We start from the raw sequence: 24,705 nt of genomic DNA on the forward strand, positions 1-24,705 counted from the left end.
CTGTGACAATTCCCCAAGATTTCTGCTTGAACATCATTAGAAATTGACTATCTGATAAAGATAGACCACTATCAGAGGTCAGGCAGGTCAACCTGTGTCATTTACGTAGTTTTACTGGGTCAACTACAGCAGGCATCGCTATTTGAAGGTTAAATTGTTACAATTAAATACATATACAGCTACTCCCATAGCTAGTCTGTTGTTAAATCTACCGTAAACAGCACAAGCATTTATATCTGACCCTAATTGTGTCCAAGATGTCACCATTTGGAAATTATACAAAAAAGGACATTATAATCCATTACACATTAAACAATACTTTATGTAGTGAGATCCATAATTAGCTGGTAGAAACTGGTTTCATTTATTCACATCAGTGTTAAGGGGTTCATTTGGGTTACTTTCTTTCATTTTAATTGGAATAATGCGAGCAGTGCCTCCCAATATATTTTATAGCTGGAGAGTTCACTATAAACAAAGGCAAGTAACCCTGCCAAGGCAGTCACTAGGGAAACTCCTTTTCTATGCATCGGCCCCATTCACTTGCTCCCTAAGTATCTTCAAGAAGATTGGCTTTGGTGGGGGGAAGGGTTGAAAAGGGTGTCAGTGAAGAGCTTTCTTATATACAAGCAAACTGCTTTAGCTGGGAAATCCTACTTCACTGGAAGTTTGAAGCCAGCCAGGAGCGTTAACGTTATGCGATTTTCCTACTAATCAGCGAAAATCAGATGAAATAACTCAGTAGCATTTTATAGCAATCAGATCATTCCGACGCACATCATAGTATAACAAGGTAGGTATACTGATACCACAAGAGAGAGTAGTTAGCTGAGTAACTAAATTTATAGTCAGCTCCTACAGTAAAAAAGAAAAAGGTTTCTCTGCATACCTGTGTGTCTCTGGTTTGCACCACAATATAGGCAAAGTTATGTGTATACTAGAAATGGTTTTCAGAACCACCAGTTTAAATTAGTTCTAGTAAAATATCCAACCAGAATATAACAAGGAATTCTTACCGGTACGTCTGCACAAGACAAATGTAACATATATCAGATGAGCTTCCTACTGCATGCGATCACTTTGTTTTCTTTCTGATTTGTGTAAAAGCAAGACGTTTACTTTTCACTCAACTCAGTAGCCTGGGATATTTATTCTGTTTTATCTGTGTGCTAGTGACTGATCCAAGACTCCCACAGTCTTCAGTGGGCTTTGAATGAAGTCTTTGGCTGGGGAAGCAAAAGCGCTTGAATGCACTAGGGTTTTTTGAAAGCACAGGATTAATTCTGATACCGGAGCAATTCCTTTGCTGGGCTTTCTTGTATGTGCGCACGTGTCAGCATGCGCTGCGACAGGCAGCAGAGGTGCGAGCCATGCGGTCGGGACAACAAAACCGTGAACACTTGTTGTGCAGTCCTTACATGTAAGATCCTATCGCATCATTCATCCTGAAACTGTGGTTTGTTTGTTTGTTTTTTTCCCCCCTTATTATTGTAATTTCAGATTTTGCGTTGGGGACAAATTTTTCCTGAAGAACAACATGATTCTGTGCCAGACAGACTATGAGGAGGGTTTAATGAAAGAAGGTTACGCACCCCAGGTTCGCTGATCTGATGCCACATCATTAAGAATACAAAGCACTATGTTCTTTTATCTTTTTTCGTCAACGTGTATATAAGAAATGACACAGGAACCTACTGAATAGCATAGATATAGGGAGACAGAATGGTTGCGTGAAATAAAAGGCGGACTGCACCTGTATGTAGTGAAAATTGCTCCAGTTCAGAGATGAATGTTAATTAAAAAGGTACTGTACATACAGCTGGATTCTTCTTGCTTGCTCTTGGGGTTTTTTGTTTGGTTGGTTTTTTTGTCTCTTTTTGTGTCATTTGGCATGAGATGTTTACTTTGGACTATTGTATATAATGTATTGTAATATTTGAAGCACAAATGTAATACAGTTTTATTGTGTTACCATTTGTGTTCCTGTTTGCTTCTTTGTATTGTTGCATTTAGTACAATCAGTGTCTAAACTTACTGTATATTTATGCTTTCTGTATCTACCAGCTATTTTAAATGAGCTGTATCTTTCTAGTAAAAATAATTAAAGAGCAAATCCCAACCATTATGCTACACTTAGAGCTTAAGAATACTGTTTACATTAAAACTATTTAGAAAACTAATAACTCTAGCAGCACCTGCTGCTAATGATGCTATGGTAAAGGGTCTATCAGCACTTCTGTTATAAGCCTCTATTTTTCAGGGGTTAAGCATCTGCTGTTTAATTGCATAGATTTTTCTCAAAGAGCACTTTTATTTTACTACAAAATTTTGGAAAAAAAAATCTGACCGGTTTGGGATATATTAGAAAAGGTGCAAAAGTTAATGTTTTTGGGTGCTGCTTTTGTGCCCCTTAGGCATTCAAAATGCCTGGGTTTGATTTTTAATTTAGCTGGAAATTAAGCCCTAATTCAAACCAGTGCTTCTGGGTATCTTATTTTATATCTATATTTTTAAAATGTTATTTTTCTGAAACCATTTATTTTTTGGGGGGAGGAGAAGGGAGAGAACTTCTGTTTATGTACATTTTTAACATTTCTTGAAATTCGAGGAGTCTCTCTCTCTCCTTCCTTTTTTTCTTTCTTTTTCTTTTTTTTTTTTCTTTTTTTTTTAATCAGGGCTTAACCCTAAAGTTTTCTGGGGCTGTGTCCTCTACAAACCCTGGAAAAAAAGTGAAACTAGAAGGCACTGTAAACAGCCCCCTCTAAGGGTCTGTTTACCTTAAGGAAATGACCCTGAGCTGACAATAAGAGAGTGACTGGTTATTAATTACCCACCTCAGTGAGGTAATTTAAGTGCTGATGTAGATGGGACAAAATTTTGAAATACCAATACAGAAAGTGAGAGCTACCACACTCGACTGCATAGGTACTTTGCTGTCCATGGCAACATCCTACAGATTGTCCCATCAATATTGGCAATTAAAATCCTTTTGACAGAGGTGGAGTCACTGCTGCCAGCTACTGTTGGCAATCAGTCCATTTTCTAGGAGAGGTGGACCTCTGTTTTTAAAGCCATGAAGCTATTGCATCAGCAGGATGTCCCTAAGTGCTCATGCCCCTGACAGAGCTTACAGGTGTTTGGCAAAGGAGAACAGGATGAATGTTTAAAAAGTTGTTAGATGCACATTTAATTCTTTTCTCGTTGCCTAACCTAGCTCACCGGGAAAGCAGCCTGCATTAAAAAGAAAAAAAGAAAAAAAAAAAAAAAAAGGAAAAAAACATACATTAAAAAAAGGAAAAAAGAGAATAAAAAAAGAAAGAAAAACCACTATACCCTATGTTGCTATGAAGCTGAGCTCTTGTTTTTATTTGGATTAAGAATGGCCACCTCTGCTCAAGTTGAGTGCTGTCCTTCCCTGTCTTTCCTGTCCCATTGAACAGTTTCAACATGTGTTTCCTGGGAATGGGGAAAGAAACTTTGTAATGCCATGAGGTAATTCCTCTAGTGTATGGTTTGGAGTACACTGTACAGTGGCTTGATTTAGAAATGGGTATTTAGTTCTAATAACTATTGTTACAGTGTGGTTTTGTTTCTGGCTGCGAACCCTTTTAAAAATAAGCATGGCTCACAAAATTTGACTTTGACTCATACAGGACCAGTAAGAAATGCAATGACTCCTCAGGCTGTTCTTGTTAATTGGAAGAAATAGCTCCACATACTTTTCCAAATGAAATTTAGCCCTATTTTGTGGAATATCTTCCTAACCTGGAGCACAAGTTTCTCTTGCACTCCCTTCCACAGTCCCTTAGTGTCTTTGGGATAACGAAGCAGTTGATGTCAGAGGTACTATTAGGCTCTTCCAGATCTACTTCAAGTGCAATAAACAAGTTGTCCTTTCCATGAAGGTGAGGATGGCCAGAAGCGCATCATTTAATCTTATTTTGATCCAAATTCAATTTTCTCCTCCAGTTTCTGTTGTGTCTTTCAGTTAGAAACCAGAAGGATCTCTCTTCTGCTTTCCACTAGCAAACTGCAGACTAGATAGAAATCCCTGGTTCTGAAATAGGGATGGGGAACAGGAAAGTAGGGACCTTGCTTCTGTCTATGACTTGCTGTAAGCTTGGGCGAGTCACTCAACTTCTCTGTGCCTCAGTTGCCCCATCTGCCAAATGGGGCTAATGCATACACTGCTTTTGTAAAGCATTTTTGGCTCTTAAGAAAACCAAGAGCTATGCGTGCAAAAGTTATTATACTAGTAGCATTAGGACATTTTGGGGGAAGCAGAGCATTTGTACGTACAGCAGATAACCACAGATCTAAGGCAGGAGAGCACCACAACCAGCTAAGCCTCTGGAATGCTTTGCTGGGGATAGAGGCAACTACACACTAATAGTTCTGTAAATGCTAAAGCACTCATTACCACTAAGTGCCACTGCTCAGCTCTTTATGGAGTAGAGTGGAATAGGAAAATAGTGGCTCATCATTACATGCTGTGTCACTCATATGTGCATATGTGTGTTTTGTGACATATGCTCAAAATGGGGAAGAGGAGGGTGGTCCTGCTATGGAGAAAAAAAATAGTCTCACCATTCTATCAACCTTAATTGATGTAAGGATAGAGAAATTATATGCTTGTTTGAAGTGCTATAATGAGCATGGCATTGCTTTGAGCACTTTAAGCTCATATATCTTACTCACATACATACCTAAATTTTGTATGTAGAAGATACAGTATAAACTTAGATTTGAGATAGGTCAAAGATCAATTACACATTTTCCTGTATTTCAAACTTCCATCTTGTCTGACTGTTAAAATAGCAACTTGGAGTTGAAATATTTAATGGAAACATTTACAACTCCAATAAAGTATAATATCATAAGACAATATTGAAGGGAGATTGTCTGCCGGGCCACTTTACTGATCTTTTTGACAGAGGCCTAGACCATTCCTTTGGGTTGCTTTTAGTTACCTACCTTAGAGGTTTCCTTCTCCATTGCTCTGTGTGTGCTCATTTGCCAGGCAGGAATGCTTCCACTTGTATCTCCTATCTTTAGCGGATTCTATCTCTGTCTGTACAAATTTCTAAGTTAACCAGACAAAAACAATAACAACAATAATTTTAAAAAATATATTATTATTGGATTGCTGTTGTTCAAGCCACATGGAAAAGTACAAATTACTAAGCCTTGATTTTCAACTGTAGAAGGCTCCTCTGCCAACCATAACCTGCTGTTTCTGTTATCTGCCACGACTGGTGATGAATCAAGACAGCCTGGATTCTGCAGAAGCAATGACCAAGGCTAAAAGTTGATCTGTTTCATAATTGTATTTTTATCTTACTTGAAATATTCTCTGGGTTTTTTTTTTAAAGCACACCTTCTTGCCTCTTCCTACCCCCGCCAAATGCTCAAATTTATGATCATGTAATGCAAATAAAGAAAAATCATCCAGCAACCCCTCAAATGTTCCTAATTGTCTACATATAAAATTATGTGAAAAGTGGTCAGTGAGAAGAGAGACTGTGGGGAAACGAAACAAACAAACAGGGACTGTGGCAAGGTTTTGCCTGTACAGACAAAGTACTTCAAAGGTTTTTTTCAACGTAATATACAGCAGCTTCTTATAATTTTCTCAGCAGTAGGTAGTTTACAGTCATCTGTACCTAGAACAAATCTTGTCAAAAATGAAGGTCTGTAGTGATTGCTGGGTATAATTTTATACATTTAGCTGATTCTTCTGAAAGCTTCCACTGTGCTGCTGTTGTCAGACTAAATTATCAATTTAGCCATTTGTTGTTTAATGAATAAAAAAATCCTATGGCATTGGAGATGTTGTGGTTTCAATAAAGCAAAAGCTTTAACAACTCAAACTACAGAAAGCAAAGTGTGTACTGTATATAAGAATAGTGGTTTTATTCCTTTAAATACCACTTTAGATTAAAAAAAAGCCAAGTACGTATTCACTTAATACATTTCTCCTACTTCAGTCCAATGGTGCAGACCAAACCTGTTTACTGTTCACTTCAGTACCTTGCAAAAGGAAACCAAAATACAATATGTGCAAGGTAATAGGCCATTAGCACAAACATGCTCCCAGCAAAAATCTTTTGTGTAGGCACCCTTTCTAGAAGCTGCCAATTGTGGGTGATAGAAGTACTATAAAGGAGGTGATTTTAATACTATTTAAGGCATTAAAAGCTGAAGAGTATCTGTTTAAAGTCTTAAGTAAGGGTTGCATGTATCTAATACCTTCTAAAATGCCCTTCTGCTGATTTATATTCATCCTGAACCTACTAATAATGAGTATAACATAAGCAAATACCATCTTCCACCTATTCAGTGTGTCATTGGTATGAAAGCCCCAGAAAATATCTCACGTAATCAGTGTGTTCAGAGAGTTATCTAGCACAAATTACTCATTAACTCAATAGCACATAATAAAAAAGAACATCAATTAATTAATGAGTCACCCTCAGATCACTTTGATTACAACACAGCTCTGTTGAAACAGCAGTTATAAATGGAGCTGCCTCTCTTTATTCATTGTTTGCAATTGGCCCATTATTTTGCTGAGACCAGTGTCATATTTAACACATGCCTGCAGGTAATTGTGTGATTAGTTTCATAAATGAAAATGCAGAGGGAGAACGCGGAGTGTCTTGCTCTGCAGTTGAGCCTGAAGATGCAGGAATCCACTGCACCTCCTGCAACCTGCCACGCCAGCAGACCCCTGCAGACACCTGCCTCTGGACTGCGAGGTCTTAGTGACAGGACAACACTCAGAACTAGTCGTGCTGACCTCTAATCTGAAGATCTGGGCAAACACCTCTGACCCAGGCCTGCCAATAGGCCAAGTTTCTGGTATTTCACGGGGAAGAACAGAGAGGCAGAGAGATTAAGTGGGCTGCCCAGGGTCACGCAGCAAGTCTGCGTTCCTCAAACCCCACTATTAGCATGACTTGTGAGACTTCACACAACTGCCCCATCCCGGTCCTTGCCAAAACAGGCTCCAGTGCTGCGCTTGGAGCAACATATGCAAACACCTCGTTGATGCTTAGAGATGGACCAAGGAATGAGGAGAGGTTGAACATCCAAAGCTTCATTGTGGTGAACTGTGTTTGGTGAGCTGGAGAGTAGAGTGAGGAAGGCTGGTTTTTGTTTGGGTTTTGGTTTGGGTTTGGGTTTGTTTGTTTTTTGTTTGGTTTTGGGTTGGTTTTTTTTTTAAAGTTTTTTAGATGAAAGATGAATAAATGAACACAAAGTCACCACCTAAAGTTCCTAAACTATCTTGGTTAAATGCCATTCCAATAAGCTTATAGTGTAATTATAACTGTTCCCTTAGGTAAGTAAGAAACATCTGTTAGTAACACATAGCAGGTGTTAGCAATTACACATACTGATTTTTTTTAAGTGTTTTTAATTAAAAAGAATTCTGTTTTCTGAAAAGGAAAGCATGGTAAGTCCAAACAAGGTTTTGTTTGTGTGGCTCTAGATCGTGTAATATGCAAAATGATAAAGGTAGAACCAAATTAGCAAGGGTTTGCACATTTGACTCCAGATTACTGCAATGAAAACTAAATTGAGATTCACTGCATTATTGTAAAGTATGTAACATTAGTATTCTAAGCAAAGTTTCATCTAATGTATGAAATCCATACAGTTCATGTAATCACTGAATACATCAAAATAGAGCATTTGAACTTGTGTATTGTAAAAAAGGAGAAAATTGCAAGGAATTCTGTGTAATAGTTTCTTCACATTCCCTTTGTCCCCACTACTGGGAAACAGTTTCAAGATTATGTTAGAGCAAAATCAAACTATGTTGTCAAATTACTTTGAAAAACTAGCCAAGGGCAATTTATATTCAGCAATGTGATGTGCTGTGTTATTGAGAAACAACAAAAAAGAGCCACACTGGAAGGCCAACTATTTAGAGGTGGTTTTAATTCAAATTGAAAGATAATGAGATAACAAACTTGTCTCCCTGTCCTGATGGTGTATCTCCATAGATGCCAAGATGAGGATGTCAGGCAGGATTTAAATCTTGCCACAAACTTTGACTTTCTTTTTTTATAAAATACATAAGCAAACTAGTTGGCAAGGAAAAGAGCAAGAAGCACCAACATTAGTACAATCTATGGATTTATCTTTGTATCCAGCTGGGATTCAGGTTGTGCTTGTTTCTCATATGGAAGTCTGTGGTTCCTTTCACAAAAAGTGTCTCTAAACTCCAATGCAGAAAAGTAGTCTTACTGCCTACAGTCTACAGCACTATAAATGAGATTATTTTTCCTTATGTTCTTCCCAACAGTGTGGTTTTTATGAGGAAACACATAGATAAAATAATGAGTATGAAAAACCCTATCCGTAGACTGTTACACCAAGGAAAAAAAATGCATGCATATTTTATTCATCTAACTGAATGCGCAGACCTAGAAAGAAAGACCGTATTTTTGACATTTTTCTGCTTTTGGGAAAGGTGGGTTTTATCCCATGTTACCCATAAGTATTTCTAAGCATCTTTCTCTCGTATTCAAAACATATAACATTTGTTTAAGCCTTTCTTTATACCAAGGTAATTAAAACTTCTATCTGTTGCATCCAATCACTACACTACTAATATTGCAACCAGCTTTCTGGATGAACAGAATAAGAAAAAACAATATGGACCATGTAACTCTTACAGTTATGTTAGTAAGAACTTTTAAGTACTTAATAGATAGCTTTATTAGCCATTCATGATTGCAACATAATATCCAGGTATCCAAACCAGATGCCACACAGTTACCCAAGCATACGAGCTGTGAGCAATAATCATGTAGCAATAGGTATAAAAGTATTTTGATAATTTTTGTTGAAGTTGAAGCAGAGCATTTCAGTACTCATTGTACAAAATGCCTTTCTGGAGTACAGTAGCCTAGTGACAATGCATGCATATTAATTAAAAAAAAAAAAGATAAATGCCTAACAAATGTCTTTAATTTAGAATGACAGTCACACATTTGTTCCTACAGTCTCTCAATCATCACAGAACTGATAAAATATCACCCTAAGACTCTAGCAGCAAGGAAAATTTCTGCTTTGGCCTCTCATTCCAGTTTATTTTGGGAGCATTGTAATAAACCTTTTCACGCTCTTCCCCTCAAAGTCATCTTAAAAAAAAAGAGAATCACCTTTGCTGTGTTTTGTATGGCCAGTTGGATGATCTACCTGGAGGTAAGGTTCCCAAGCTATGAAGCCCAAGGGGAGATGGGGATGTAAGCTTGTGAAATGAGCAGGATACGAGACACATGTCTCTTCAACGCCAAGCTTAGTACCATCTACTCACTAAGGCACGTGTTTACCCTGGAGCCAAGCACTTGAAGGTTAGACATTGTGACATCAGCAGTGCCCACCTGGATCCACCAGTGTGGACGTTACTCTCCATATCTTTCTGTCCGTTTAGGAAGTACTGCTCAGGCCCTCGCTACGACTTGGAAGTGGTATGAAGCTAGATATATTGGTGATTTTGAGACAGTGATAGAGAGAACCACAAGTTAACTAAGCAGGACACAGCACTGAAAACTGTCCATAGACAGAGTAGCAGGACTGTGCCAAGGCAAGGGAGTCCAAGTCAACCTAGGCTTCCTGGCATATATTCTCCCGTCTATCCAAAGTCCTTCTAACCTACAAGTACTTATTTTAGGAGTATGATGTCATAGAATGATGAGCTATTGACATTTTCAACAACTTGAAAATCCTTTTAAACAGTCTGCAAATTTCTGATGAACATCCCATATGTGCTTACACCTTTCCTTCTTTAATTGGGGTACCTGATCTTGGAGTCTGAAAGTCATCTGGAAGCAACTCTGTGTAATTGAAGTCATTCTATATAGGATTGTGTTGCTGGCATTTACTGGGAAAGTCAAGCAACACAGAACTGTCATAAAATTTCAGGACTGCATTCACCCTTGTCTCATCATGTACTATTGTAACAGGAAGTTTATAGAGAGGTTGGATTTTTAAGGACAGAATGGGTATCAATTTGTTCCAAAGTTTTTATTGTGCTAATGAACTGTAACAGCTCTAATCTATTTTTAGATGGTAGCATTTCAAGTCTCTCTGCTCCTTAGTTCAAAATCCATAATGTGGAGATAATATACCACTTTTCTACCTCACGGGATCTGTAAGGGTAGTAATTGTGGGATGTTGCAACAGTGCCAGTTACGCATATGAAATACCTAAGCAGGAGAACAGCAATATATATAAATCCTAGCTTAGGAATTGTCTAAAACCAGTAATTTCTGGATACTAGAGAGGTATTGGGAAAAGGATTGTTCTATCTTTACTTTTTTCTTATCATAGTTCCAAACCGCCTTTTAATAGTCCATGTCAAAGACAGACACTTGGCTACATGAAAACTTTGGTCTGAATCAGAATGGCCATCTGATTTTATATTCTTCCATTAAGGACTAATACGGTGCAAAAGAATGAGAGACAAGGAAAACAATTACAATCTATGCAATTTATTTTCACATTCATGATTATTCTTCCACAAAGTGTATGCCAGTTATCCCTGCCTGGTTCTCAAGCCATTATTAATTGGTTGATTACACAAAGCAGGAGCAGATGAGATGTGATCTGAAAGATCTGAAAGAGAGAGTAAATATGATCCTTGAGGCTAAATTCACAGAAGAAGAAAATGTTGCAGCTGTCATTTAAAAAGATGGTACCTTCAGACCTGCTACAGCTCTGTTTCCTTATGACCCCTACCAAAATTAAACCAAACCAAAATTAAGCCCATGCCACATCTTTGGTGATTCCTCTGTGTCCAGCCTACTATGGGCAAAGAGAACTGGGAACATACATTTTGGCTCTGTTGGAGTACATAAGAGTAGCCAGTATAGCAAATCTTTCACCTGCTCTCTCACCCAGCACTACGACCCTCAAAGAGACAATTTAGTTCTGTTAGAACAGTATTGCTCACTATGTAGCATCACCCATAGAAGCAACTTCTTCTGCTAGCTCCCTGAAAAAACTAAAGCTTGTTTAAATTCAATTTTCCTACCATATCCAGACCTCATTCTCACCTCAGTCCCAGGCTGGAAAATCTGAACTTTGACATTTGCTCTTTCTTTTGTTATTGTTCACAATCAGTTAACTAATTCAGATGGACCAAAAATCTGTTACAGAGGCTTGATTTGGACACATCTCTGATCATACACAAGGCCAAATAAATCAGATTCATTCTCAGTAAAATCAAAAGAAGTGCTGCTGGTGGCAGCAGCAGAGATAGGATTTTACCTCTGGGAGGAATAACAGATAGCAGAAGGCAGTCCTCTGCCACTCTACATCAATTGCTTGCCACAGCCCTGGCTAATCTTTTTATCTAGTTAAAGAATACGATGTGTTACAGAAGGTCTCTGAATAACTTGATTGGAAGCCAGCTCAAGCCATGGCAAAATGACTTTCACTCTACACCACAGCCAAAATTTGAATGTAGATTTTTAAAGTTGAAAACTTACTCTGATAAGTTATCATGGTCCCTGATCTCTCTTAAAGACACCGAAAAATGAGCTTCCTTGAGGCTTCTCTCCTGTGTGCACATCTCTCCCCAATTAAACTACAGTCCATTAGGTATTAGTAATCCACACACTTCTGTGAACTGCAAGATAATCTGTTTCCACAAGCAGAAAAGCAAACCACCAAGAACTCCATACAAAAGTTGAGCACAATCAGATTAACACAAAAATAGGAAATTTAACTTTTCGTAGTCTTAGAGCATCTTACCCTTTAAGTAAGCAATCAGTAAAAATAAGGATTTTCAAACCCAAACCCTGACAGACTTTGCTGCAGCAGTTGAAAATTTTTTGTGTCCTGAGCAATCTCCTCGGCCTTTATCCCTCAGTCCTCTACCCCCAGGATGCCACAGACAGCCTGTTAGCTTGGGCCATCAGTGAAGGTGGGTTGACAGGAAGGCACTGAATGCACGAATGGGGTTACTGAGGCACAGACACATACCTGTCCACTGCTGTGATATTCAGCCTCTGTAGCAACATGAGCCACAAAGATGATTAAGGGAGGGGAGCATCTCCCGTTTGAGGAAAGGCTGAGGGAGCTGGGTCTCTTTAGCTTGGAGAAGAGGAGACTGAGGGGTGACCTCATTAATATCTATAAATATATAAAGGGTGAGTGTCACGAGGATGAAGCCATGCTCTTCTTGGTGACAACCAATGATAGTACAAGGGGCAATGGGTACAAACTGGAATACAGGAGGTTCCACTCATATAAATATGAGAAGAAACTTCTTCATAGTGAGGATAACAGAGCACTGGAACAGGCTGCGCAGGGAGGTTGTGGAGTCTCCTTCTCTGGAGACATTCCAAACCTGCCTGGACACCTTCCTGTGTAACCTCATCTGGGTGTTCCTGCTCTGGCGGGGGGATTGGACTAGATGATCTTTTGAGGTCCCTTCCGATCCCTAACATTCTGTGATTCTGTGATGAGGCAGAGACGAGGGGCAGGGTGCTGGGGAGAAGGGTAAAATGCAGTACTACTTCCAGCCTGGCTCATCTGGCAGAACCCATTTCTATGCCTCATGGGTTCTCAGATGGGGTTTTGACCCTTTCAGCCCAGGCAGGCATGCCAACATAAGTACACTTCAAAATTTCATTCACAAGGATTGAAAATGCTGGGAGACAGGTATTTGATACTGGTGCAAACTCAGAGACTTGTAGCTGTTCCATTTTTGACCTCTGGATACTCATTTGGACCCTTTCTCCTGAAAATACAGGTCTGTACCTCTGCTTCCTTCTACTCTTTATCACGCTTCCTGATGTCTCTTCCCAGCAAGCCCACAATTCTGCCAGCACACAGTTAAAATGCTTAGGCAATGCCAGTGGCTGTTTAAAATGTAAAGGGACAGAAATTATTAGCACTATCAAACTTTTTATTTTAATGGAAGTTAGACAAGCCCCAGGCATATTTGCACCTGCAATTTCTTGCTCCTTCCAGTGTTGTGCCCCATAGATCTGCTTGTTTCAATTGACCCTAAGGCAGTAACCCTCAGAACGTATCCATATCATTGTCTGCTTTCTGCTGACACATTTTCAAATCACAGATTTAATGGTCATAATTTTCACATTTAAAAACTCGGACTGTTCTTTCCAGTCCTGCATTTTTTTCCAGACAGAAAAACAAAGTATTGTATCGTCCAAGTGACCTAAACTGCAGCTAAATCAGCTAAAGGAATGTATGAGGTTGTTGGTTTTCAGTTGGTTTTCCAGAATTTAATATTTCTACTATTTACTAGTAGCAATAGCATTTACCTATGCAGAGGACCCATACAAAACTGGGTCTTTGCCTTACGTAGTCACCAGTAAAAGAGTTCCAGGCACAAATAGTTAACAGAAGAAAGAACAGGGAGGAAAGGTGAGGGAGGAATGATCGTCATCAAGGAGGTTTCTCCAAAATCACCTAAGTCAATACCCATGAAAACCTAACTCATGGGAATCCATTATCACAGACCGTGGTAAAGGTCCTGAATCTCCCAGGGTCGAATTGTACAGAATTGTCCTCAAATATACAGTATTAGCCCACAATCTATCATTAAATAAGTAAATTCCCCAACAGAGGGATCAGATACAATAATTATTTGCAGATAAAATCTTTAGTCCATTATTGAAATCAGTTCTACTCTATCAAAAATATAAGTCATGCAAAAGTTCCTGACTGATTGCTTTATGCCTGCCTTGTCTGCTCTACAGATGTTTCAACCTTGAAATCACCTTTCCACTCCTTTTTTTTTTTGGCTTTGCTTCACTACCGTATATGAAACTTCACCTCTTGGTCAGAATTGCTCCAGCTGAAGAGGACAAGGGATGACTCTGCCCCTCTGGAACCAGTTAAGAGATATTTTGACTGAAGCATCTTGTAGTATTTTTTTTTTTAACAGTGGCTCTGCATTATTGATTTTGGGTTTTATATGTTACAATATAGAAAAGAATAAAGGATATTTTTTAAATGCCAAAAAGATTGTAATGTTTTTTAGTTTGTTTTTCTTTTGCCAGAGGGACTAAATGCATGTTCACTTCTTCAGTTCCTCATGTTACAATCTGTTATGTTGTTACTGAGGGCTCAGAAGGAGCTCCTGTTTGCATTTCCTTAATTAGCCTTTAACTTTTTGTGAAGGCAGAGAGGAAAGATTTCAATGAGCTTTAAAGACTGCCATTTCTGTGGCAACAGTCATAAACAGGGATTACATAGGTGACAGTAGACTCTCTGAACAGATGTGTCCTCTGGGAAAATAAATAATGGTTACAGTACCAGAAACCATTTCCTGCGGATTTGGGAAGGGGTGTCTTTCTATTGCAGAATAAAAAATCCTGCTTGCTGCAGCTACCCTGCCCTTTACCCATATCTTCAAAGGGGATTGTATGTGAATGCAATTGATTAATAGATAAGCATTTTATGGAACTTGCACATCTTTCTTCTTCAGAGAAGGCAGTCTCAGAGCCTAACGATAGGAACATCCTAATATGCTTTATAATCAAATAACCAACTCTTATTGTAGATACCATGAACATGTTCATTTAGGCCATCAAGCAGCAGGGTATATAAGCTAGTAATGGACTTTAATATGTGAAAAGCAACATTAGCTGGAGTTTCACAGGTTTGATATAACATCAAAGTAATGTACGAATTGATATGACTGGCACAAATTGGAATATAGAAAGTCACCATGCTGGGTCAGATTTCCCCTCTACCTAGTATTCTCTTTACAGCTACTATTGGATCCCTTACAGCAGTCTTCCTCAAACCATCAGTCACAAATACAAAGAAGGTCAAGAAGAATTAGGAAAATCTTACGAAAATATTATAAAACTGAATTCTGAAAAGGATAAAACTTAAGAAAGTTTATTGCTGGCAGTAGGTCAGTCCTCGAGGGTGGTGGAATGAAAAGTAGTTGTAATTATCAGCTCCACATGTTTGTAGTCATTAGGGATTGCTGACTACCTTTAATCATGGCTATGGTTCAGTTCCCTCAGGGCAAGGGAGCAAGCATTTACACCTGCAGCCAGTAATTACAGCTACTTTCCCTCCCCTGCCATGAAGGGATGGTGCTGCTGCTGGCAGTGAGCAGTTGGGAAAGGGAACGTTCCAGATGTGGCACACACAGCCAGGCCCAAAGGAGGGGATGCTTTGCAAAACAGTTGGGATGCACCACTTTAAAATATGGCAATAATGTAGGTGCAAAAGTGAGATAAAACATGTCTCACCTCAAGTCTTGTCTAGACCTCTAAAAGTCAAAGACCAGCTACAGCCGTGATGTTTGATATTGTTTCAAACCATGATATGTTAATTTCCAAATACAATGTTCTTAAAAAAAAGAGAAAGAAAAGCTAAATTCTTACCCTGGAACATCTCATCCCCTACCTGGTGTTTTATACTTGTTTATACACAGCCATGTTTTAAGAGGCATAACATGTTAATATATTTATATTCAAAGATCCTGCACAGACTAATATTTTATTTTTCACCATAAAAATAACCTTTCAATGAAGTTTAACATTACATTTATGAGATTTTCAATTTAACTTTATATCAGTTAAATGAGCATTTTTGGTTTTCATCACTATTTCATTGTTATTGTATGGAAAACACCATGCCCAGATCAACTCTTCATCTTAAATTTTTAAGTGCCTTGAAGTAAGGAAATGTCAGTTAGTTGTAAAAAATGGAAGTTCATTGAAAACTTTTCTCACATAAATTGGCCAAAATATTTTCTACTCAAACTCCATGCAGTGTGAGTTGAGGTTTTTTCCTTTCAGTGGTGAAATGGCTAATCTTCTGCCAAAACATGAAAACATTTGGAAGTGATATGAATTAAAATGGGCAGAAAGAAACAGCTAGAATAAACAGGAAAGAAAGATCTTATTTAAGGTATAGGGACCATTACGAATATGTATAACCTGTATGTGTATATGTATATTTATTCATGTATACACATATACATTGTTCTGCATGCAAATAGATACCAGTAGTGCCCGTGGGGTGCCTTTCCCCATGAGACAACCATCACAACTCAGTCCGGCCGCTGGTCTCTGGGCTGTGTGCTGTGGGGCAGGCACACTCCTCTGTCTGCCAGACATGGACTCCTGCTGCTACTTTGGTGGAGTCACTACCATGAAGGACTGCAGAACCAGAATGGATCAAAGGGAAGCATCAAAAGGCCAGATGGAGATGCTGAGCACTATGACCATTCCTCTTTTACAGACAAAGGAACTAGTGAGACAACGGGAGATCAATGACATGAATGGGAGTTAAACTCTTTCTCCTCCAAGTCCATTGTAGGTTAGATTAGCAAGGCTGTGAGCATAAATGACAGCCAGTATGTTTCTACAGGAGCTAAGACTTCCATAAAGGAGTTGTGAATTGCAACACACATCACTGAGGCAGCACTCATACACCTCTCGTGTATAATTACATCTTGTGGTCACAGCCCACAAGAGAGGGTTGTGTTGGTGTGTGGCTTTAGCAGAACCCAGTGGGCATGCTGCAAGCTGAAATGTCATGTCATTTCCTGTATGATTTGGGCAGAAATAAGAACTGGCGTGACTCAATCCTTAGCTTCCTATGGAATTCATAAGAGCGCGGTGACTGTGATAGACACTTCGTACATACATGATAAGAATGAAAGCACCAATCACGTTGCGCTTCTGAACAGGAGGAATAGACTCTTCATGTCTCTCTGAGCCATCCTATAGTACACAAACTAGTCCTTCCCGGCCTTGGGTCTAAGATAATGACAATATAAAATGAAAATATTTATGCTTATTACAAATGGGCTATTCAAAGTCAGTGTGATATATAATAGTTTAGCAACTTCCCGTGAAGAGATAACTCATTGCTTCTAGCCACCTTTTACTGGTCACTGCAGTATACAAATATTTATAATTATATGCATATATGTTGAATCAGTAAAAATGAATAATTGCAAGAATATTTCATAGACTGTTCAGAGTTGGGCCAAGACTAGAGGATTCTCCTTGAAATGTAAAGTAATAATGCATAACCCTTTAGCAAAGGTTAAGTAATGCCAATTTTCATTTGAGTGAAAACATTTTCTTTATGATTAGCATTATATTTGGCAAAATGTTCACTTTGCTACTAAAATGAAAAAAGGCGGGAAAAAACAGCATCCTCCTCAAGAAAAGAGCTTTACAGGCAAGTCCAGAGTGTTGTTATTATGAGCTGCTCCAAAAGCTAAACTCATAGATCACAACTTACAGAGGCAGGGAACAAAAAATGAACCAGCCTGAGCAATGAAGGGGTTAATTATTAGACCTGAGTTAAAGGTGTCCTCACAAGTAGGCACTTCATCAAGCAATGGAGTCAGGAAACAAGGGAGAATAGATGAAGGTGCTAGGGATAATAATGATGGCAAGTAATGATTTCCCTAGAGATGATCTGATCTATGGCCACAAGCAAAGAAAAAAGGCTAGAAAGTACTATAACATTACCTTGGAGTACTTAACAGACTCGAAAGCAGTAACCTGATGTCAAAAAAGGCCCATCACCCTGCTCATTTTAGGTAAAAGAGTTATGCCAAAGTACAAGAGGGGAATGCAAAATTCACATCTGAAATTAAACAGCTGAAAGGTATGATTTAACAATGCTCGAAACTCAATAAGCCAAAGATAAACAGCAAATTAGATGACTCAATGTCAGGAGGAAAAAACATCTTCCATCGATCCCATCGTCAAAAATTAATCTGCCTGAGAATGCCCTCTGCTCCAATCCCAGAACTGATGAAGAGAGGAGGAATAGAGTAAAACCTATGTACTAGTGCTTCACCTTCAGGCTAGACCCTGATTACAATCTCCTGTGAGACATTTCAGCATGAAGCGCCTCTCATGTTGGGACTACAAAATTAAATTGCGATCAATACTTTACAAAAATAATTGGGGAAAAATGTTCAGAAGTCAGAGCTGTGCTGTGTGGCCAACAAACATATGAAAGTTTGTGGGTTTTTCCCCTTTTTTTTTTTTCTTTGTTGCTTTTTTTCTTTTTTTTTTTTTCTTTTTCCCGCTTCCTTATCTTTCTGGGGGTTATTCTTCAGGACAGATCAGTTCAAAGGTATCTCTTGATGATAGTGTTCTTAGAATAGTTTCACTCACCTTGTGAGGGAATTTCAGAAGCAGCAAAGCATTTACAGTGTACTAATTGCGTTATATGAACACCATGTTTTGAATTACTCCCTTGCCCTTTATTTCTTCATTTCTTCATTCTTCACCTAAATTTGTACACTTTTAATTACATTTTAAATGATCGACTCTATTCAATCAAGCAAACCATTTCTTCTCTCTAACTGATAGCATTAAAAATAATTAAATTAACACCAAAGCAGGAATGCCTAAGAAAACACTGAATGTACCTTGTGTTTCAGTAAAATCTTTCTGGGTATGTTAACACTTTCATAAACCTAAATGTCAAGATCCAGAGATAAATTTAGTGTAAAATCTGTGTAAATAAAACCATCCAAGTCTTCAGAAGTTCCTACTACAGATTCTCCTACTTTTCCTGTTTTGAAGTGTCTCTGTATTTGGTTACAATGATTCTTAAAATCTACATGCATAGAAACTGGAAGAAAGCAGTCATTTTTAATTTCTGACTCTCACAATTAATAGAAATGGAAAGTATGAGCAGAATAAGATTCTGCTCAAACTATTGCAGGATTTTGTCTGTAAAAACACTTGGCAACAGATATTCTAGAGCTTATTGGCAGGTTTAGAAGTGTACTTAAGATAAGCCAAGTAATTTGTTAAGATGTGGTATAGGATGTATCAAAAAAGCAAGTTCTTATAATATGTTTCAATAACGTTACTGTGAAGCAAAATACATGAAAGGGGAAGGGAAGGGAAGGGAAGGGAAGGGAAGGGAAGGGAAGGGAAGGGAAGGGAAGGGAAGGGAAGGGAAGGGAAGGGAAAGGAAGGGGTCAGTGCACCTCATTAATTCATATTGGGGAACAGAACTCAGTGTGGTATGGATGCTCAGGAAATATTTTGAAGTAGTCATCACCCACTTGTGTGTTCTTGGCAGTAAGAACACCCTCAAAAATTAAACACCTCCCCCTCCTCCTTTTTTTTTAAATGCACAATGCAATGAAAGAAAATAACTCAATATAAATAATATCTGCACGTTATAATCACAAAACTGCATTTTTCGAGTCATAAAACACAGCGGGAGGTGTGGTTATCTTAAGGAGGAGGGAAAGGGGGAATCAATCCTGAGGGATTTTATGAATCATAGCCAGATGCCCATAATTCCCCAGAGGTGTGATTATCTCGTGACAACCAGTTTCATTGGAGTTGTCTTATTGCAAACAACAAAAAGAAAGGAAGGAAAAAAAAAAAAAAAGAAAAAAAAAAGGAGGGCAAATTTCCTGCTGGACAGGGGAGGAAAGAGAGAGAAAAAAAAAAAGCAGATTTGAATGCTGAGCATCTTCACTAGCCCAGTTCTTGCTGTCCTTGCATAATCATTTCCCTCTTCTTGATGTTTGACTACAACAGTCAAAATTTTCCCTAAATCTAGCTGTGTTTATTTGTTTCTAAGGCAAAAATGTAAAAGTAAAAAAAAGTAAAAGTGTCACAATTATCCTGGGCCAGATTCTCAGCCACTTTCTTGTGTCAGAGTAACTGGTACTCATACTTATCAACTCCTCCAGTTGCATCTAGCAAAAGTCACAACTGAAATAAATTTTGGTAGTATTACTGTCTTGCGGACACAGCTTATCAATGAAGTTCAGTGATTATTTCACCTAAAATATAAAACCAAATAAATGTGTCTACTCACCAATTTTGTCAGAAGTTCAAAATTGGTCAGAAGGCTTGCAAATCTTTTGCGAGTATCTGCACTTGATTTTTCTTGACTTTTCTGTTTTTGTAGGATACTATAAGTAAGATCTTCATAGTCATGAGCTATCCAATGCTAAAAAAATACTTTGTCCAAGAAATGTTATTTATCCAGAATTTGGGTATGGGTCTGTTTGGAAATAATATAATTGATTATCCCCAGCAGACCTCAATCTTCTCTTTGCCAATACAGGATGAAGATTCTATACATTTAAATACTGTTGCATGTAGACATCAAACCAAACATACTGCCTTTCTTCTGATCCCATTAGTGGTCAGATTTGTTGAGTAGAATCAGATGTCCAGAGATTTTGCAGACTGGCTTTTCAGAAGAGTAACATCTGTGGGTAGAATCTGGGTGTTTTACACCTACTAATCCTGCTACAAAGTGACTAAACAGCATGCAGGAAAATAATTATTTATTCATTTTTTTACCTAAAGGGTTTATTTTAATAGGATCAGAAACAAACATATCTCCTTAGCGCTCAACAACTCTCCAGAAGCAATTCTGCTTTCAGAATCCATTCTAGCCAAGAACAAAGCTGACTGTAAAACTTGCCGCTACCCAGAGACATCTCTTTCCGCAGTTGCACATACAGCTTTCCACACAAAGCAAAAGTTTTGCAGATGTCTGAAACTGAATATTTTTCTGTACATTAAGAAAAAAATTTTAGAAATCTATGGAGACAAGATCATTTGGCAACACTTGCCATAACATAATTATTTAATGGATGTTTTATAGAAGTACATAGAGGCCCTAAATGATATCTGAGCTTCTCTGTGGTAGATGTTATACATACTAAGAGATGATCACTGCCCCCAGGAAGTTTATAAACTAAATAAACAGGACAAAAGATCAAGCCAAGGGGAGCATTAGTATCTTTAGTTTACATACGGAGTAGCAAAACACAAAGAGATAAAAATCTGGAAGTCCCACAGTAAGCCTATGGCAAAGTTCTCCTAAATCCTAAGCTATTGCTAGCTCCTTCTTCTCAGCCACGTCCTTTGCAAAGCAGGGAGCTGCTTGAATTATACATGCAAAGCAAAGCTTGGGCAATGAGTGACAGAAAGAAACAGCAATTTATAACTGAGATATGTCCCTTTCAACCACAGATCTCAAAGAGTGTTACAGAGACAGGTAATTCTCTCCTTTTTACAGAGTAGATTGTTCAGGCAGAGGAAATCATCTGTATCTTCACGGAAGAGTTTGAAAGCATAATATGGTTGAAGTCTACTGTCCTCTGATCCTAACTGAATAGTCACAATTTTCATCACGTTGCAGAATCTCATAGCAATAGAATGGTTTAGCTGTGGTGACTCCTGTCATGCTTTCAGTTGTCAGAAGATGCAGCCCAGGACTAAGGAAGAGGGACCAGAGAAAGTAATTTTTTACCCTTCCTGGATGCTAGGTCTGTTTCTTTCCCCATTCCAGTATAAATTAACACATCTCAGAAAGACTTCTCTAATTTACTATGTCTTTGAATGGCTTGTAATCAGCCAGTATAGTAGTGTGCTCTTCTCCCTCCCTCTGTCCCAATCAAGGGAATAGAGTGAGGTCATCATGCCAAACATATGCTACATCCTTCTTCTGAGGTGTATTCCACATGGGGTCACCAATCTAACCCTGTGGCTTCTTTCCAGCAGCTGAGCCAGCACAGCGAAAGCTACGCCAGGGCCCAAAATTGAGCATGCTGTCTCTCAACGTGGCCAAATTCTGGTCAAATGGACATGACAAACTTCTAGATTTTCTGCATCTGTTACACAAGGGCCTGATCTCATCTGCCTTGAACAGTCTCTGTCTTTTAAGTTCCCTATATTCTCGATATTGATAGGGGCAGAAATGGTAGCGGACATTTAACTTGCTATAGTAGGGACAAATGAGAAAAAATCCTACAACTTTATTGAGAGCACTGGGTATAACCGCATGTGGGTCATCATTTTTTGAAGAAGTCACTGCTATATGTATATATGTTTATATCAGGTACAGTTATCAGATTGGAGATATCACCTCTTAGTTTATTTTCTTTTCTGTTTGTCTCCCTTGTAATGACCTTTTATGTTCTGCATAAGGCAAGATCAGAAAAAAGGAGAATGAGGAAAAAATGGGGAAATAATAGCAGCATCACTCCATATTCTTTCCTTGAAATTAGCTCTAAGTCACACATTAGCCATTAACTCCTTTGACCTGTTCCTCTCTGAAAGATAGGTTCCACTTTAGTTTTCAACCTAAGACTTCAGTATCTTTAGCACTGTCATAATCATAATTGTTTTCTATATTTCTAAGAAGATATAAATGGGAGTTAGAAAGTAGATTATAGAAAAAATATATTTTCAAGGTAAGCCAGATCATCATAAAATCAGCTCTTGAAAACCCCCAGAAGTAAAATAGCACTCGGTAGCAGCAGTAGGAATGATCTGAAACATTTAAATTAAATATCTGCACTCAAGACATCACTGTATCGTGTGCCTAAAGTGTTGGGTTAAAATGCTAATTGGAATATAAGATGAACATTTCAAACACAAGTCGATTTTGATAAAAAAGTGAATGCATTTATCAAAAATATTTCAAAATGTTGATGTGAAGCCTCCTGGGATTGTTATGGATACACAGAAGATATGAACATAAAAACATAATTTATCTGTTTGAATTCCATTTCCATTCATTTATTTCAAGATGCAATAAATTTCTGCTCCTTCCCACTCTTTTGTTCATTTTTTTCATTGATGAGCAGTATCTTCTTTTTAACTGACCCACACAGACCTTCTGAGTCCCGCCTCAGTGAATTATGGCAAGGAAACAATCAGGTAAATGTATCAGAAAGAGAGGATCACTTATCTGATGGAAAGGTTATGGAATTAAGACATATCTGCCATGGCTACCCAGCATTACGATCACAGAGGTGTGTAGAGTTTGATCACCTCCCAAGCTCTTGCCTCCAGGAGAGGCAGCAGCTCACAGCTGTAAATATATATATAAAATAGAAATAGAATATAAAGTAAAAGATACTCAATACAATTCCTCACAAACTCTATCCGCCCTGAGCAGCCAGTCCCTGTCCTGAACAGCTGATCCCGAACAGAGAAAAGGGGAAAAAAGGCAGAAAGACCCAGAGGCCTCAGCAAACAGCAGGATGGCAAAAGGCCAAACTAAAGAAAGTCCTGAACAGAACTCCACCGAACAGGTCTCCGTCCTGGCTCTGACAAAGAAAGAAAGATTCTGAATCTCCTTAAATATGAAGCATGATGCTTAATGGCATGGAATACTCTTATTGATCATTCTGGATGTCAGTCAAGCTCTGCCTCACCTCTGCCCCCCTTACTAGCTGCCTCACACCTGTGGTCAGAGCTCAGTAGGCCCTTGGCTCTCAGACCAGAGCCATTAAAAATGTTAACTCTGTCCCGGGGTGTTATCTCTTGTTCTCACACTCAACTCAAACAATGACTGTGCTAGCTACGAAAAAGAAAGGTTTCTAACTGCATGAAGAAAATTAACTCATTTTCAGTCAAACCAGCACAGGCACTCAGCCTATTTGCCATCTTTAGCCATGCCACTCAGACCGCTGACAGCTGTGGTGGCCATGCCACAGCTGCAGTACCAGTGGCAGCATCCTGCAGCAGCATGGGCTCCAGCAGAGATCTTGTGCTGACTTTTATGCTGCCGGTATCAAGACTGCCTAAGCTGGCAGTGACTCCAGAGTAGTCACACCCAAACAAAATCCTTCGTGAGACAAAGCTTTCTTTGGGGCCCTACAGCAACCCTTTTTGCTTAAAAAAAATGGATTTACCATCCTCGATGGTATTTTGCTACTCCAGAATATATTTTTCTCTCAGAACAGGACAAAGTATCAAAACAGCTACAATTTTCAAAGAAAAAAAGACATTGCAGATTATTTAAGTGTGGATACTAAGTAACGTAGTGCATCTTGAAGATCACCTGTAGCTGAAGAAGTCAGCATACACTGCTGCATCCTGAAAGGTATGTGTTGGTTTTGCAATGGCAGAGAACTTTTACCTCTGTTGGAATGAAGTTTACCCCAAGTTTTCCTAGTGGAAAATTCAACTGGAAGAATGTTTTTTCCTGTAGTAACTACCTCTCCATTGAATAAAAGAGGAGATGGTTTATATGACACATTGTTAGGATATGGATCAATGCCATCATGTGAATATTCATACTCATTCAGTGACTACCATACATCATCTCCAGTGAATGAGGGAGAGCTTCCATGCAAAAAACTCCTGTGATGAAGCTCATAAAGATCGTATCTTTGTGATACCCATTTATTAGAAAAATTATGACTGCATGAATTTTCACAGAGTCCAAATACAGAGCACTTGATCTTGTAGCTTTGCAGTTCTTCCATGCAGTGTTGTGGGGTTTTTTTCTTTCTTTCTTTCTTTCCTTTTTTTTTTTTTTTCATCAGTGAAATGTATACATAGTTTTCACAGGGAAAACGGATATAAGGGACATTAAGTATGCTTCAGCATATGGTGAAACCATATGGTTGACTGCTTTTCTGCCTATATCACTTTTATTTATTTATTTTAAAGTGTGTGATTCACATTTTTAGTTGAGACCTCTTCAATTTACATGGCTATAAATATGATATATTAATTATGCTTAATTCTTAAAATATTATTTATTATTATTTGGGGTTAAGGAGTGTGCACAGAACAGGGAAAAAATGGGCTGAATTTCTTACTGATGTAAATGAACAAAGCAATATCAGTACTTCAAACCAAAGAACTGCAATTTCTATCATGCAGAAATCTTTGCTTTATCACACAGATTCAGAATTTGGATTCCTCCTGACAT

At 38.4% G+C, this 24,705-nt stretch overlaps 1 protein-coding gene across 2 annotated transcripts in view; it reads left to right on the top strand.

Moving 5' to 3' along the window:
• Positions 1-1,906, top strand: part of LMO3 (LIM domain only 3) — a 56,919-nt gene extending 55,013 nt beyond the window's left edge. For both annotated transcript variants that reach the window (XM_065650653.1, XM_065650646.1), the window contains exon 4: positions 1,501-1,906. In XM_065650653.1, coding sequence (XP_065506725.1) covers positions 1,501-1,606 — 106 coding nt within the window. In that variant the 3' untranslated portion in view covers positions 1,607-1,906. The remainder of the gene's footprint in view (positions 1-1,500) is intronic.
• Positions 1,907-24,705: the final 22,799 nt, after the last annotated feature.

This window comes from Caloenas nicobarica, chromosome 1 (assembly GCF_036013445.1).
Source record: "Caloenas nicobarica isolate bCalNic1 chromosome 1, bCalNic1.hap1, whole genome shotgun sequence".
NCBI classification, from domain to species: domain Eukaryota; kingdom Metazoa; phylum Chordata; class Aves; order Columbiformes; family Columbidae; genus Caloenas; species Caloenas nicobarica.